This window comes from Dreissena polymorpha, chromosome 4 (genome assembly GCF_020536995.1).
Source record: "Dreissena polymorpha isolate Duluth1 chromosome 4, UMN_Dpol_1.0, whole genome shotgun sequence".
NCBI classification, from domain to species: Eukaryota; Metazoa; Mollusca; class Bivalvia; order Myida; family Dreissenidae; genus Dreissena; species Dreissena polymorpha.
The window spans coordinates 116,590,357-116,608,242 of NC_068358.1; the positions used below are offsets into that span (position 1 = coordinate 116,590,357).

Genomic DNA, 17,886 nt, shown 5'->3' on the forward strand with positions numbered 1-17,886 from the left:
TGTGATAATGAATGGTTGATTTAATGAATATTTTCACATTCTGAAATTGTTTCAACAAAAAGTTTTGTAATGAAACATTTGTGCAGTTTGTTTATTAAATTTTGCGCAATATTTTATATTAAGCAAACAAATACAGCACACCTTTTTCTAATCTATATATACATGTACCTTATCTAGTTTTATTGACTTGTATAGATTTGGCAACTCACAGTTTTGCATATACTTGCCATAATATAAAATCATTTATACAATTATTTCGGTCAGAGGGAACAAAAACTAGCCTGAAAATGTTAATACATGCTATCAATTAACCATTATTTGTGCATTAAAATGTCATAGAACAATGCAGTTAATTACAGGCATTCACTTTGTGTTGCAGGCAAACTTGGGTTCAATCTATAGTCTCTTTGTTACAGAATTTTTCCATGTAAATTCTTTGTATTTATGTAAATTAAAAAAAACACGTTATTACCATTCCTGTTATTATTTTCTGTAACCATGAAATGGAATCAAGAGCATTTGCTTATTATTGGAGCTTTTAAGTCTGAAATTACATTCTGTATGAAACTAATTTGTACATAATTGCAAATACAGGCTAGAGGCTAGGTTTCTAAGACTCTTTATCATTTGCCATCATCCCCCTGGTAATATAAATTTAATTGCTTTTAGAAATCAGAGTGTTCAAATAAATTGCTACCAAACTTAGTTGTATTATTCACCAGAGAAATCGATGACTTGATTGATTACCACACAAAAACCATTATGAATTAGTGTTATTATATAGTTATAACAGTTTAACGTTTTAGTTCTGGAAGAGTTGCGATTTTCCCATGAATGTGTTTTTCTTGATTGTATGATATTATCAAGTGTTATTAGTTGTACAATGTTTTTGCTGGGTGCTACTTTGTTGCTGATTAACTTGCTTTGTTTTAAATGCTCAGCAACTGCTCAAGTTGATTCAAGATTTATTTGTTACCAGGTTTTTTAACAAAATAATCCTTTTGATTAGATTGGGTATTGCTGGAAGGTCTTAACAGGTGGTTTCCAGTCAATTACCTTAGTTTTAATTGACCAATCATAATGCAACTTTGGATATACATGTACCAAGTTTGCACACTGACTTGGAATTGTATTGGGGTCATTTGGGTTAAATTTCTAAAAAAATGTTTCAGCTGAAAAACTTAGGTTGAGATGGAGCTGCAATTAAATTGTGTATGAAGGTAGCTAACATGAACATCTTGCTTGGAATTGCAATTTGGGCCATTTGGGTCGAGGGCACTGTTATTAAAAAATGGCAAACAAACAGGGGGTTTCTCATCAATAACTTCAGTTTGAAATGACCAGTCTTGATGAAACTTTGGATATAGCAAACTTATAGGCAGACCTAGCTATGGAATGCAAACTTATAGGCAGACCTAGCTATGGAATGCAAACTTATAGGCAGACCTAGCTATGAAATGCATTTAGGGCCAGTCAGGCAATGGTCTGGGTTACTAAAAATGTGAATTTGTAGTTTGCATGCAGACATAGCTGGAGATTGCAATTGTAGCCAAGTTCATCAAGTTGAAGGTCACTGTAAGAATTAATATAAGAAAGTGTTTCAGCTTTATAACTAAATTTGGATGGAGGTATTTCATTTACATTTTGCATAAAGGTAACTGACAGGGAGCTTGAGATTACATGAATTATTTAAATTTAATTCATAAGTAAACACTTATTTTGCTTCATTGCCATTTTCTTCTTGTTGTTTGCAGAGAATTAAGTGGTTTGCTTTTGCAACAGATGATGTTTTTTTTTATTAGCTCATCTATTTTTTTTGAAAAAAAATTATGAGCTATTGTCATCACCTTGGCGTAGGGGTCCGGTTAAGTTTTGTGTTTAGGTCCACTTTTCTCAGAAAGTATCAATGCTATTGCATTCAAACTTGGTACACTTACTAACTATCATGAGGGGACTGGGCAGGCAAAGTTAGATAACTCTGGTGTGCATTTTGACAGAATTATGTGCCCTTTTTATACTTAGAAAATTGAAAATTTTGGTTAAGTTTTGCGTTTAGGTCCACTTTTCTCAGAAAGTATCAATGCTATGGCATTCAAACTTGGTACACTTACTTACTATCATGAGGGGACTGGGCAGGCAAAGTTAGATAACTCTGGCGTGCATTTTGACAGAATTATGTGCCCTTTTTATACTTAAAAAATTGAAAACTTGGTTAAGTTTTGTGTTTAGGTCCACTTTATTCCTACAGTATCAAAGCTATTGCTTTCATACTTGCAACACTTATTAACTATCATAAGGGGACTGTGCAGGCAAAGTAATGTAACCCTGACTGGCATTTTGACAGAATTATGTGCCCTTTTTATACTTAGAAAATTGAAAATTTGGTTAAGTTTTGTGTTTTGGTCCACTTTACCCCTAAAGTATCATAGATATTGCTTTCATACTTGGAACACTCGCAAACTATCATAAGGGTACAGTAAAAGGACAAGTTGCATAACTCTGGTTGTCATTTTTACGGGATTATTGCCCTTTTTTGACTTAGTAACTTTGATTATATGGTTAAATTTTGTGTTTCGATCCACTTTACTTCTTAAGTATCAAGGCTATTGCTTTCAAACTTCAAATACTTTCATGCTATCATGAGGTTACTGTACCTGGCATGTTGAATTTTACCTTGACCTTTGAATGACCTTGACTCTCAAGGTCAAATAATTAAATTTTGCTAAAATTGCCATAACTTCTTTATTTATGATTAGATTTGATTGATACTTTGACAAAACTACTCTTACCTGACATACCACAATAGACTCCACCCAAACCATCCCCTGTGCCCTCCCCCCCCCTCCCCCCCCTCCCTCCCCCCTCCCCCCCTCTCCCCCCTATTTTTTTTTTTTTTTTTTTTTTAAGATCATCTCACAAATGACCACCACACCCTCACACTATACCCCCCCCCCCAACCCCCCCCCCCCAATTTTTTTTTTGAAATGGTTTAAATACACAAATATTTATTTTTATTATTTTATGTTTGAAATACAGTCCAACCATCGCACCCAAGAATCCCCTACCACCACCACCCCCACCCGAATCCCCCCCCCCCCTAATTTTTTTTTTTTTTAACATCATCTCACAAATTACCACCACACCCTCACACTTTACCCCCCCCCCCCCCCACCCCCCCCCCACCCCCAATGTTTTTTTTTTTAAAAGGTTAAAAAACACAAATATTTATTTTTATTATTTTATGTTTGAAATACCGTCCAACCATCGCACCCAAAAATCCCCCACCCCCACACCCCCACACCCCCCACCCCCCACCCCCCCCCATCCCCCGATTTTTTTTTTTGCGTTTTTTTTCGCATTTTTGGTAGATAATGTAATAAATTCCACACCCCCACACTATACACCCCTCTTCACTCCGCCCCTCCCTCCTTTGTGATTGAAAATGAGAGTCCCTTCACCTTTAAAAAGAAAATAGATGAGCGGTCTGCACCCGCAAGGCGGTGCTCTTGTTTTTAGATATTCTAAGCACTAGCTTTTTGGCTTTGCTGGGTTTTTTAATGAGAAAAATGGGTGCAGATCTATTAGTTCTGGTAGACAACTCAGCTGAAATCTAGAGTAAAGAAGCTTAATATTCATTTTACGGTATCATTTAATTAAATAAATTATCCTGTCATGACACTCAAGTGTCATTTACTTGACTTTAAAGAGCTATTTGCTTTATGTTTTGTAATATTTTAAAACATGTCCCAAGCTTTTTTTTTGTTTGTTTCAAATTGCTAATTAATTGGACGTTAAGCGATGCGTATTATGTTTTGTCAAGGCACAAAGTCCCAGCATTCATCACTGTCAGTGGCCTGGAAAGCAGACACATCAACAATGTACATTTTTATTACAAAATATTTAATAATTGTATATACCATGTATTGCTTCTTGGAAAGGATGAATGTGGATTTGAATGTTTTATTTCCAGTAAAGCTGGTTTGTGAATATTTTAGTCATGCATCTAGATCATTTTGGATACTCCATGTAAATGTCAGGCTTACTGCCTTATCTTGTGAACATTTGCCTACCAGTGTATTCAATAATTGGGTTTGCAATTTTGGACTGAACCAGGAGGCTTAGAGTTGTATTATGCAAATTGACCATAAATGACTAAATAATTAATGCTTTTTCCTGTATTTATTATCTCCAACATTTAGACCATGCATCAGTGTTAGATCTGATTGTATGACAAATTTGAAAGATTACTTTCTAGTCAGTCTTGTTTGGGAGCTGCGGGACACAATTAGTGCCATTGCTTTGTGTTTCTTGCAAATGGTATTAGAAATATTAAAAACAAATATTGCCACTACATACACAAATACTCATAAGAATGACATAATCAAAGTAAAGAGAATATGTACTTTACTATACTGACCAATTTACAGTGCATGTTAAATAAAAATGATGTGAAGGAATACTTTTTCGCAAAACAGGCCATACTCACCATTAATAAGTATACCCTCCCCCCCATTACAAAGGGGGTATACTTGAATCACCTTGTTCTTGTTTGATTTTAACATGAATTTTTTTCGGACTTAGAATAATTTAGATGATTCAAATTCTTGGTTTACCCAAAAGTATGTTGTTTTTTTAAACATTAATTACTTGTGCTAACAATCTTTGAAACTTGCATTGATATTATCAATGAACACTTCAGTACATGTACACCCACATTACTTGTCCTCATTTTGAACTTGACATTGACCTATTTTTGGACTTGGACTAATTCAAAAAGCGCATATTCTTGGCTAGCACATGTTGACTGCTCACTTAACATCAATTCTACTTATTAAAAACTTTTAGTACTTCAATATAACACTCAGAACACACATTTTAACCTTGACATACTTTTTGACTGACCTACTTTTTACCTTGATTGACCTTGATCTTCGGGCCGTAATATTAGACAAAATCTATCGTGGCCCCTCTTCTTTAAAATGTTTATACGCGCCATAGAGTGCGCTACACAGTTGTTTTAAATTTTTAGCTCACCTGTCACGAAGTGACATGGATAGCTTATGTGACCGTGTGATGTCCGGCGTCCGTTGTATTTGCGTGCGTGTGTGTGTGCATCTGTCAGTCAATAATTTGTTTGTGTAGACAGTAGAGGTCACAGTTTTCATCCAATCTTTTTGAAATTTGGTAGAATGTTTATCTTGATGAAATCTGGGTTGGGATTGTATTTGGGTCATCTGGGGTAAAAAACTAGGTCACTAGGTCAAAAACTAGGTCACATAATAGGTCAAATAATAGAAAAACCTTATGTAGACAATAGAGGTCGCAGTTTTCATCCAATCTTTATCAAATTTGGTGAAAATGTTTATCTTCATGAAAACTGGGTTGGGATTGTATTTGGGTCATCTGGGGTCAAAAACTAGGTCACTAGGTCAAATAATTGAAAAATCATCAACAATTTGTTTGTGTAGACAGTAGAGGTAACAGTTTTTATCCAATGTTTATGAAATTTAGTCAGAATATTTATCTTGATGAAATCTTGGTTGGGATTGTATTTGGGTCATCTGGGGTCAAAAACTAGGTCACTAGGTCAAAAACTAGGTCAAATAATAGAAAAACCTTGTGTAAACAATAGAGGTCGCAGTTTTCATCCAATCTTTATGAAATTTGGTCAGAATGTTTATCTTGATGAAATCTGGCTTGGGAATGTATTTGGATCATCTGGGGTCATAAACTAGGTCACTAGGTCAAAAACTAGGTAAAATAATAGAAAAACCTTGTGTAGACAATAGAGGTCGCAGTTTTCATCCCATCTTTATGAAATTTGGTCAGAATGTTTATCTTGATGAAATCTGGGTTGGGATTGTATTTGGGTTATCTGAGGTAAAAAACTAGGTCACTTGGTCAAATAATAGAAAAACCGTCAACAATTTGTTTGTGCAGACAGTAGAGGTCACAGTTTTCATCCAATCTTTATGAAATATGGTCAGAATGTTTATCTTGATAAAATCTGGGTTGGGATTGTATTTGGGTCATCTGGGGTCAAAAACTAGGTCACTTGGTCAAAAACTAGGTCACAAGGTGAAATAATAGAAAAAACTTGTATAAACAATAGAGGTCGCAGTTTTCATCCAATCTTTATGAAATTTGGTCAGAATGTTTATCTAGATGAAATCTGGGTTGGGATTGTATTTGGGTCACCTGGGGTCATAAACTAGGTCAATAGGTCAAATATTAGAAAAACCTTGTGTAGACAATAGAGGTCACAGTTTTCATCCAATCTTTAAAAAATTTGGTCAGAATGTTTATCTTGATGAAAACTGGGTTGGGATTGTATTTGGTTAGTCAGGTGAGCGATTCAGGGCCACCATGGCCCTCTTGTATTGTATTCCATGTCTCTTTGTTCAAATGCGATTTGAACACATTCAGGGATGTTGCAGAGACGGTTTCTTCTGAAAGGGCATTCCACACGTTCACAGTCCTAGCTCCAAATGAATTTAGCTTTACATTATGATGGCACTTTTTTATGAATTTTAGGTGATGACCTCTCAAATCCCCTTGAGCCAAGTTAAATATATTGCTCCATTTAAGGTTGTCCAATCCGTATATAGACTTATAAGTGGATCTACGCTGTTTGCTTGAAGGAATTTCTGTAAGAAATATTCTAAATATAGAAATAAATATACTAGACATCCTTAATTTTGGAAATAAATGAGTTAAACTGTGTATGTAGGTAGCTTACATCTTGCTTTGAATTGCAATTTAGGCCAGTAAGGTCAAGGGCACTGTTATTGAAAAATGGCAACCTGACCAGGGGGTTTCTCATCAATAACTTCAGTGTGAATTGACCAGTCTTGATAAAACTTTGGATATAGCTTGGGAATGCATTAACCCTTTGCATGCTGGGAAATTTGTCGTCTGCTAAATGTTGTCTGCTTAATTTCTAAAATTAGCATTTTCTTCGATTTTTTTCAAAGAATACTATCAGAATAGCAAACAGTTTGGATCCTGATGAGACACCACGTTGTGTTGCGTCTCATCTGGATCCAAACTGTTTGCAAAGACCTTCAAAATTCAATTCCAGCACTGATAAAGTTAAGGGCCAGTCGGGCAATGGTCTCAGTTACTAAAAATGTGAATTTGTACATGTAGTTCGCATGCAGACATTTAGACTGGGACTAATTCAAAAGGCGCATATTCTTGGCTAACCCAAATTGACTGTAAACTTAACATCAATACTTCTTACTAAAAAACCTTTGCTACTTCAATGCAACAGTCAGAACACACATTTCAACCTTGACATACTGTTGACTTGAATAGAATTATTCATATAAGATAAATACTGACATACCAAGGATGTATGTGTTTACTTAATGAGCATCATGTTCAACAAAAATTTGTGTAACTTTATTTTTGTCATTTTCAATCTGTGCAACTACAAGCATTATAATGTGTAATATATAGTATGTAATGATGTATATTGGTTCATAATGTGTAATATATAGTATGTTATGATGTATATTGGTTCATTCCTTAAAAAACCTCTGAAACCACAAGACAAAAAGGTTTAAAATTAGGTATGTAATGTGTTATTCTTGTGTTCTCTACAAACTTTGTTCAGAAAAATACCTCTGGGTCAAAACTGGCCATTCCCCTGTGTCCAATTTTTCATTGTTTCAATTTGCTCCATATGAACACATACTGCATTTCTGGATATTTATCCCTACTGTGACATGCTCTTGTTAATAGCTGTCTCTGCTATGCAATTCAGATTCCCAGACAGTGTGAGCAATGGTCTACTGGAGGTGATATCCCCTCCTGCAGAGTTCTACCCAGATATGGACAACCTTAAGCAGACATTTGGAGACACCAAAGAAAGAGTCAGGTATGCTCATTGAACAGTGTATATTGTAAGAATTTGATGTGGCTCTTATACTTTTTTCTTGTGTACACATGTAAGAATAGGAACTTACTTAACTACAGAGATGGCCTTGGGGTAAATTTGAGTCGCTCTCCATCAGTTGGTTGGTGGGTCAGTTTGTCAGTGTAAAATATTATAAGTTTGTGAAACATACTACTTTCAAATTTTTCAAGCAATTGCATTAAAAATTTAAACATTTCATCACCATTAAATGTTTGTGTAACATGTTTTTAGGAAGTGCTCATAATGAGCTATTGTGTTCATCAGTCATAAAATTTAAGCTCTAAAAGCCACTGTTTTCCAATCTTGAAGAACTTTGGTAAGAATGTTTATCTTGACAATATCAAGTGACTTGCAATCAGAATCATGTTTGTCTAAAAGCAAGGTCATCAAGTCAATCTAAAAAACACATTGGTACTCAAAGAGCCACATATTTGACTAAATTTTGAAAGCAGTGTGTCAGAATGTTGATGTTTAAAACATCAAGGTAACATTTGATTCGGGGTCACAAGTTTCCATAAACTAGGTCACCAAGTCAAATTTTAGAAAGACTTTGTTACCACTGAAGGGACTGCATTTATGTCTAAATCTTGGTCAAAATGTTGATCTTGAAAATATTCATGTCAAGTGTCTATCTGAGTCACCAGGTCAAATCTTTTTCTTGAAGAAACTTGGTCAGAATGATTACCTTTACAATATCTAGGCCAAGATTGCATGTGGTCCTTTTAGTCCAAAAACTAGGTCACGATGTTATATTTTACAAAAACTGTTGTACCATTCTAGAGGACACATGTATGACTCAATCTTATTGTAACTAAGTCAGAATTTTTATCTAAGCAATATCAAAGCCATGTGTAAATCTGGGTCATATGCATCTGCAATCTAGTTCATTTGGTCAAATCTTAGAACCACGTTTCTTACTCCGTGAAGATGTAATGTAGGCAGAATATTTATCTTTACAATATCAAAGCCATGTTTAAATCGTTTTCATGTGGGTCCAAAAATGAGATACTCAAGGAAATTTTTAGAAGTACCATATTACTATTCTTTTGAAGCAGAGTTTATATCTCAGTCATGATGACACAATATTTATCTTGACATTATCTAGGCAGTTTTTGAATTTGGGTCAGGTGGTAATAAAAACTAGGCCATTCGGTCAAGTTTTTGATTGGTTTACCTTAAACTCAGGTGAGCACATGTGGGCCATCATGGCCCTCTTGTTTTGTCAATCAAGTGGTTCACGCATTAATTAGTTATTTGCCATTGAACATAGCTGACAAAATGGTGTGGAGTTTAAGTCAACTTTGTGACAAATTTATTTATATAATTGTTATAAGAATGCATGAAGAGTCAATTTTCTGTTTGAAATATATATAAAAAATGCCTATGCTTTCTCTTAAATCTTCAGACACTTATTTACATTCTATTTTCTTAAGAGATAAAATCTTTCTTAAAGACAGTTGTTATAATAACAGGTTTCTTAGAGTCCTTTCTAAGCGTTTTTGTTTCTAGGGTAGAATCAGTATTCTATTACAAACACAAATACCATTCATCTGAACCATTTATTCGAGTAAGTTCCAAAAGATTTCATACATATTGCGCCCAGTACTACTTGAGCTTAGTTCTATCATTGCTTCATTCTGTTTTTAGGTGGAGAACAAAACAAAATCTTGACTTTACGTTTTTAATGCTGTATGCTCGAACAAGAGGATTTTACTATGTACAGGTACGTTGCATATGAAACGTTTTATCAACACTTGCATTTTTATGTTTTGTGTCTTTAACCAAGAAATATATAATGTACTTGACCAATAGCATTTTTGTACTGCTTCAACCCTATAAGCTTGGGGGCTTTAAGCAGGATTTCTCCTTGAAAGAGCTTGGCATATAAAACTGAACTCTGTTTGGACAGCGGATTGGTGTTAAGGTTTAATTCAAAAAGTTTCTGCTTTATTCTGCGTATAGGCTGCTTGAGCTGAAATCTTTAAAAAAAATTGTATTAAACTATGTTCTAAAATTCTTGGCGGGTTTTCAAGAAAATGTTTCCTGGAAGTTCCTGACTACCAGACATGTGCACATGGTTCTGATTCATTGCACAGCACAAGATGGCTGCCATAGCTAAAAATAGAAATACAGTTGAACATCACTAGTTTAAACACAGCAAAATTCAAATAAATCACGATTTCTAACTTAAAGCATTGTGATTGTTTTGTTGTGCACAAAGCTTAAAGCATGTCCATTCTTTTAAATTATGTTATCAATAGTTTATAATCCTTGATTTGAAGCAGACATTTGATTGAGGCATGAAATTCTCAGAACTGTTTTAATTGTATTCTTCTATATTTGATAAATTTATTAATATTAACAATTTATTACATTTTGGTCTCGATTTTTGCACTTTGAATTTATAATAATAATTATATTCCCACAAACGAAGTTTAGGGGGGTATATAGGAGTGAACTTGTCTGTCTGTCGGTCGGTCTGTCGGTCCGTATGAAGTGTCCGCTCTCTATTTTAAGTTGTTTTCATCTGATCTTCACCAAACTTGGTCAGATGTTGTATCTAGATGACGTCTAGGTCAAGTTCGAATATGGGTCATGCCGGGTCAAAAACTAGGTCATGGGGTCACTTAGTGCGTTTTAAACATTGAGCATGGTGTCCGCTCTCTGATTCAAGAAGATTTCATCCGAGCTTCACCAAACTTAATTGGTCAGAAGTTGTATGTAGATGATGTTTAGGCCAAGTTTGAACATGGGCCATGCCGGGTCAAAAACTAGGTCATAGGGTAACTAAGTGCATTTTTAACATTGAGCATGGTGTCCTCTGTTTTTTGTGAAGACAAAATGCAAAATATTCTGTGTCAATGCGGCATGTGGGGGTATTCATCACGTCTGTGACAAAGCTCTAGTTCACAATTAAACACTTGTTGGTGAGTGTTTAACACATACAAATATGAACTAGCTTTTAAACGAATAAATTTAGCTCTAGATAACTTTTCATTATACTAAACAAGAAATTTTTTTTTCACCATTATTTTCATCATGGGCCTTAATGAAAATTCCCAGTATTGTAGTCCTTTATCATGATTTTTTTCTTAAGACTGCTAAAAATTGCCATTAGTTCAATAAATCTAAGACATGAACTTTGTGTATTTGCTTGTGTTTCTGTTCTGCATTTCTATGTTTATTGTATGCTAATGTGTTGATGTGTTTTTATGCCCCCGGTTGGGTGGCATATAGCAGCTGAACTGTCCGTCATAAAACTTTAATATGGCCCATAACTTTTGCAATATTGAAGATAGCAACTTGATATTTGGCATGCATGTGTATCTCATGGAACTGCACAGTTTGAATGGTGAAAGGTCAAGGTCATCCTTCAAGGTCAATAGTCAAATATATGACTTCAAAGCGGTGCAGTAGGGGGGCATTTTGTTTCTGACAAACACATTTCTTGTTATTGATACATGGGAATCTTTTGAATTTTTTATTACCATTTATTCATTATTTGCATACAAAGTACTTCTTTTCAGTGCGATCCAAGCTTTTATAGATGTAAAGTGTTGGAATTGTATTCTTTGTTTATTATATTCATGATATTCTAATTAGTTTTCTGTTTTTGAGTGTTTTTCTCTTCGTATGCTTTCATATTATTATTTCTGTATTTAAGCTACAGTGTTTTTAGGGGCTTGTATGATGTACTAGTAGCTATGTAAACACAAGTGACCTGAACTTTTATTTAACATATCAACTGGGTTTACAATTCAGATAGAAGTACTTTTATTATTATATTAATAAATGATATATTTAGCTCGGCTGTTTTCAGAGAAAACCCAAGGTATTGTCATAGCCAGCTCGTTGTGTCCGCCATCCGTGTCAAGGTTTGTTAAGGTTTTGAACATTGGCTCTAAAATCAAAGTGCTTCAACCTACAACTTTGAAACTTCATATGTAGATGCACCTTGATGAGTTCTACATGCCACACCCATTTTGGGGTCACTAGGTCAAAGGTCAAGGTCACTGTGACCTCTAAAAAAAAAAATTATGTCAAGCTTTCATTTATTCAAAACTGCACCCGCAGCCGAGCGTGGCACCGTTATGCGGTGCTCTTGTTGTTTTTTAGACTTACTTGTTGTTACCAAACCTTAATTAAGAATATTTTAAGCTGTACTCCATCACGTATGTGAAACTACATGTATATGTAATGATAGTTACCTAACATCAGTACTAACTATTTACAAGTAATTTATATGATCTTTATTCTTGCTTTCAAAATTTCAAAAGTTTAACGTATTTATAGGTTCAAATAAAAAAATTATGCATTCTTACTGAATTGGAGAATTATTAAACAAATTCTGATTCTCTTTTTTGATTGTATATCCTTCACTCAAACTAGCACTGCGTCCTTGGCCAACAGCTGAAGAGAACCAATAACTGAAAAATGCTTATAGTTTAACTCTTTCAGTGCTGGAACCGAATTTTGAAGGCCTTTGCAAACAGTTTTGATCCAGATGAGACGCCACAGAACATGGCGTCTCATCAGGATCCAAACTGTTTGCTATTCTGAAAGTATTCTTTGAAAAATGTTGAAGAAAATGCTAATTTTAGAAATTCAGCAGACGACATTTTAGCAGACAACAAATTTCCCAGCATGAAAAGGGTTAATAAAAACTGTTCAGGCTTGCCAAATGAAAACAGAATTAATGGCTTGTACAAATTCCCTTCATTTCTGTAAAAAAAAAAATGTTTGTTTCTAACAAGTATTTATAAAGAGATGTCACTGTAGTACAGCAATCTGGTGTTAAAACACAACTGATGTTTTTAAAACCATAGTGCTTTCTCTTTTTGTTTAACACCACATTGCGTTAAAGTTGTTAATATATAACGTACAATTAAAAATACTTTGGTTGTGCCTGATGCATTCCCATGCAGATAGTTGCAAACTCATTATAATTGTCGCCTTCATAATCATCATTGACACAGTTTGACATCTTAATCATCATCAATATCGCCACCTTACTTGTGTGGGGTCATGTCTGGGCTCATTAAATACTGGACTCTATCTCATAAAATCTGGAAAATTATTAAAATAGCAAGTAGAAACACTAACCTCTATTCAGTTGCAGTTTAATTTCATTATACTGTGTATAAACAATGTGGTAATTTCCTTTGGCTATTTTGTTTGTTTGTTTTATTTGTGCATACATGTCAAGCAATTTACAATTCAATGCAATCAAGGCAATAAATAACGTATTGATTGCATTATTATCATATTCAGAAACATGCATTACATGAATGGTGCCATTTATCACAGATCCAAATAAGATTACGACATGATGTATACACAGGATAACCCGTAAAGCTTAGACATGTGAACATGAAAAAGCTTATTTCCAACGGGGTCCCCGGATTTAGTCATACAGAACTTATTAGTGACTATAAATATATTGTTTTTTCAGTTCTTAATATAGAATCAACATGATCCTACACATGATTTCTTCTACAAATTAAGTGAATCTTTCAAAAGTTGACATGATAATACACTGACACAAATAAATAACATAAAAATAATGAATTACATAAAATAAAACAAATCTAAAAGTAAAAATACATGGAATTCTCGTCTACCTTCATATCATTTAATAGATGTGTCTTAACAAGTTTCTTAAAAGTAAATTTCGATTCGATGGACTTTATATTATCGGGTAATGCATTCCAATCCGTAATACCATTGTAGTAAAATGAAGGACTAGTAAAGCCATCAACTTGAGGTACATAAAAATTAAATAGGGATCTATTCCCATACTGATGGACATCAGTACATTTGACAAAATTGTCTTTCATATAGCTTGGACATTTATTGTAGAAAATCTTATGGATGTGGTTAAGCCGAAGTTGCTTGCATCTTTGCTCAACGTTCAATAAACCAAGTTCTTCAAAATGCGATACAATAAGTGATGTCCTAAAATGGGAATTGTTAATAAAACGAACCATTTAATTTTGGACTATTTGTAAATTGTGCTTAAGCTGTTTCGTGAGTCCACAATACCACGAAGAGGATACATAATCTAAATTACATTGTATTAAAGAATTACATAAGCTTTTTCTAAGACTTTTATTTAAAAAATCACGTCTATATAAAAATTTAAGTCTAGAGTTAACCTTCTTGACGATATTATTTACAATAGAAGTACCGGACAAATCAGCATCTAGAATAGAACCAAGATATTTTACATACGTCTGAGATTTTATAACATGATCATTACATTGTATATGAAAATTGTCCATTGATCCTCAACAAGTCAACCTAACATGTTAACATGATAAAATATCATGATGTGTGTTATAATAAGTGTCAATTTCATTTACATGTAACGGAAAAGGTATTCAAATTAATAATTCTCACCTGTTCAAGCTAGTTTTCTTCAATTTAGAATACTATGTCCTTTTATTATGCCCCCCTTCGAAGAAGAGGGGGTATATTGTTTTGCACGTCGGTCGGTCGGTCCGTCCACCAAATGGTTTCCGGATGATAACTCAAGAACACTTAGGCCTAGGATCATGAAACTTCATAGGTACATTGATCATGACTGGCAGATGACCCCTAATGATTTTCAGGTCACTAGGTCAAAGATCAAGGTCACAGTGACTCTAAACAGTAAAATGGTTTCCGGATGATAACTCAAGAACGCTTACGCCTAGGATCATGAAACTTCATAGGTACATTGATCATGACTGACAGATGACCAATATTGATTTTGAGGTCACTAGGTCAAAGGTCAAGGTCACAGTGACTTGAAACAGTTTAATGGTTTCCGGGTGATAACTCAAGAACGCTTACGCCTAGGATCATGAAACTTCATAGGTACATTTATCATGACTGGCAGATGACCCCTAACAATTTTCAGGTCACTAGGTCAAAGGTCAAGGTCACAGGGACTCAAAACAGTAAAATGGTTTCCGGATGATAACTCAAGAACGCTTATGCTGAGGATCATGAAACTTCATAGGTATATTGATCATTACTGGCAGATGACCCCTATTTATTTTCAGGTCACTAGGTCAAAGGTCAAGGTCACAGTGACCCGATACAGTATAATGGTTTCCGGATGATAACTCAAGAACACTTATGCCTAGGATCATGAAACTTCATAGGTACATTGATCATGACTGACAGATGACCCCTATTGATTTTCAGGTCACTAGGTCAAAGGTCAAGGTCACAGTGACTTGAAACAGTAAAATGGTGTTCGGATGATAACTCACGAATGCTTAGGGTTAGGATCAGGAATGCTCATGGGGACATTGGTCAGGACTCTAGATCAAAGTTGAAGGTCACAGTGACCTGAAGCCACTACAACTGACAGCCCATTTGGGGGGCATGCGTGTTTTACAAACAGCCCTTGTTTATTACTTTGTTTTGTGAACAAATGTTTTTTTGTGAGACACTGTAGTGCACATTAGCATGCTCTTCAATATTTCTACTTTCTTTTACTTTCTATATGATTTGTTGATAGGGTTTTTTACCATGTTTGTGATGGGCAATTTGTTTATTGACATGGTATTAAAATGATCAAAGTGTTGAGTTTTTTATAGCAATTATTTTTGTTAAAAAATCAGTTAAAACAAATTTTAGCTATTTGTTTCATGATGTCAAAAGCAGAGTTTTTGCAAAGATCGTTAAAGGGGCCTTTTCACAGAATTTGGCATGTAATGAAGTTTGTCATTAAATGCTTTATATTGATAAATTGGACCTAAAAAATCTCCACTAATAAAACAAGAATGCAAATAAAAAAGAAAAAAAGTAACCCTCAACTGGGCTCCAACCACTGATCCCTGGAGTAATTGTCTTCCGCTTAGACCACTCGGCCATCTGCGCTCATGTTATGAAGGATGTATTTTTTACTTTATATAAGCAATCCTCGTAATTTCACAAAATATAACGACAACAAAAGAACTTTCCAAATTATTCAATCTTTTCGCGTTGCAACGCTTTATAATGTTAAGGTTTTCAAATCATCAAAAGATGCATATAATGGATATTTTAGAGCATGGTAAATGTTCAGTATTACTGTTTCCTCACAAATAGCATAACTTAAACGAACATTTGCGAATCTAAAACAACTTTTTTTAATTTTGTCAATTTACCAAAACGTGAAAAGGCCCCTTTAAATGTTTGTATTTACAAATTATAAAAATTTCATATCTTGCAGATTTTGGCTCACCTGAGTAAAATGTACTTATTGTGAGCTGTTGTGATCCCCATTCATCCATTGTGTTGGTTGCTTTGTGCGTTGCCTTCTTTTGAGATTGAAAAAAAATCCCGCCCTTGAAAAAGATAGCTGTCACAGATTCGGGTAGTTTCTTTTATTTGTTCATTGTAAAAGTTTGTGAAAACTACCTTTTCAAAATGGCTTCGTTTTTTCAGTTGACCACTCTAGGGCACATGGTCTTCTTGTTAAAATCAAATAACTGCAGCATATTTGTCATAGAAAATCCATTTTAGCTCACCTAACCTTATCTTACCACAATGTTCTTAAACATTAAGTGTACATCATCAGACTTATGTCCCTTTCAGTTGGAAGATGATGTGATTGCCAAGCCAGGCTACTTCTCCATCATGAAGACCTATGCTGACAGTCAGAAGAACTCTGACTGGGTGCTGCTAGAGTTCTCTACTCTTGGTTTCATTGGTGAGAAACTATAGGCTGTTGCGCCCAGGTGGTCTAGGTTAATTTAAGTCATTAATAATTCACTGCTGAAACATAATATGAAATATAGGGTAGACAAATCATTTCCTTTTTTACCTAGCTACATTTCCTTTGCAATACAGTTCAACTTTCTTGAGCTGAGAGCACAAGGCCCATGGATTGTACTATTTTATAGTGGTTCTCTACTGAGAGTGTTAAAATTATGCTTCTGGGTCTAAAATTGCCCACAGCCATATGGTGGTGTGAAATGTCATATAAAGACTTGTAAAGCAAAATATATTTTTCCAGGCAAGCTGTTCAAATCCTCCCAGATTCCAGTGATAGTGGAGTTTTTTCTGATGTTTCACCGTGATAAACCCATAGACTGGCTTCTCGACCATTTTCTCAATGTAAAAGTGTGCAGTCCGGAAAAGGACAAGGTTTGTATAGGAGAAGTCATTATAACATATGAGTATCACTCTGTTAAAACGGGGCTTAATGCATGTGCGTAAAGTGTCCTCCCAGATTAGCCTTTGCAGTCTGTACCTGCTAATCAGGGATGACACTTTCCACTTAGACTGGATTTTGGTTTAGAACAAAAAATTCTATAAAAGTGGAAAGAGTTGTCCCTGATTAACCTCTGCGGACAGCACAGGCTCGTCTGGGACAACACTTTACGCATAAACATTTATCCCCCTTTTTTCCAGTGGGACACTCAAATAGCTGGTAGTTCCACTTAGACCCTGCATTTTGATTGGTTCATTCTCCATATGAATCCATTTCCCTGACACTTCATACACAGATGAGATGCAGATAAAATTCTATACAATTCTTAAGTTAATGATTGTATGCATAGATGCCTGTATTTTTAGCTCGGCTGTTTTTGGAGAAGACCCGAGGTATTGTCATAGCCAGCTAGTCTTGTTGTCCGCCGTTTGCGTCGTGCTTAATCTTAACATTTTATTAAGGTTTTGAACATTGGCTATAAAATCAAAGTGCTTCCACCTACAACTTTGAAACTTCATAAGTAGCTGCACCTTGATGAGTTCTACAAGCCTCACCCATATTTGGGTCACTAGGTCAACGGTAAAGGTCACTGTGACCTCTAAAAAAAATGACAATTCTGACAAGCTTTTATTTATTCAAAAATGCACCTGCAGCCGAGCGTTGGCATCCATTATGAGGTGCTCTTGTTGTACACAATGATTGACATGTTGTTGTTTAATGTTTGCATAATGCTTATTTTGAAAACAAATTCAGATTTATGGTAGCAATATGTTTA

At 34.8% G+C, this 17,886-nt stretch overlaps 1 protein-coding gene across 5 annotated transcripts in view; it reads left to right on the forward strand.

The window, feature by feature from the left end:
• LOC127879420 (alpha-1,3-mannosyl-glycoprotein 4-beta-N-acetylglucosaminyltransferase B-like) overlaps positions 1-17,886 on the forward strand; it is a 90,534-nt gene that overhangs the window by 49,592 nt on the left and 23,056 nt on the right. For all 5 annotated transcript variants that reach the window (XM_052426234.1, XM_052426236.1, XM_052426233.1 and 2 more), the window contains 4 exons: positions 7,769-7,882; positions 9,569-9,644; positions 16,493-16,607; positions 16,914-17,044. In XM_052426234.1, the coding sequence (XP_052282194.1) occupies positions 7,769-7,882; positions 9,569-9,644; positions 16,493-16,607; positions 16,914-17,044 (436 nt within the window). The remainder of the gene's footprint in view (positions 1-7,768; positions 7,883-9,568; positions 9,645-16,492; positions 16,608-16,913; positions 17,045-17,886) is intronic.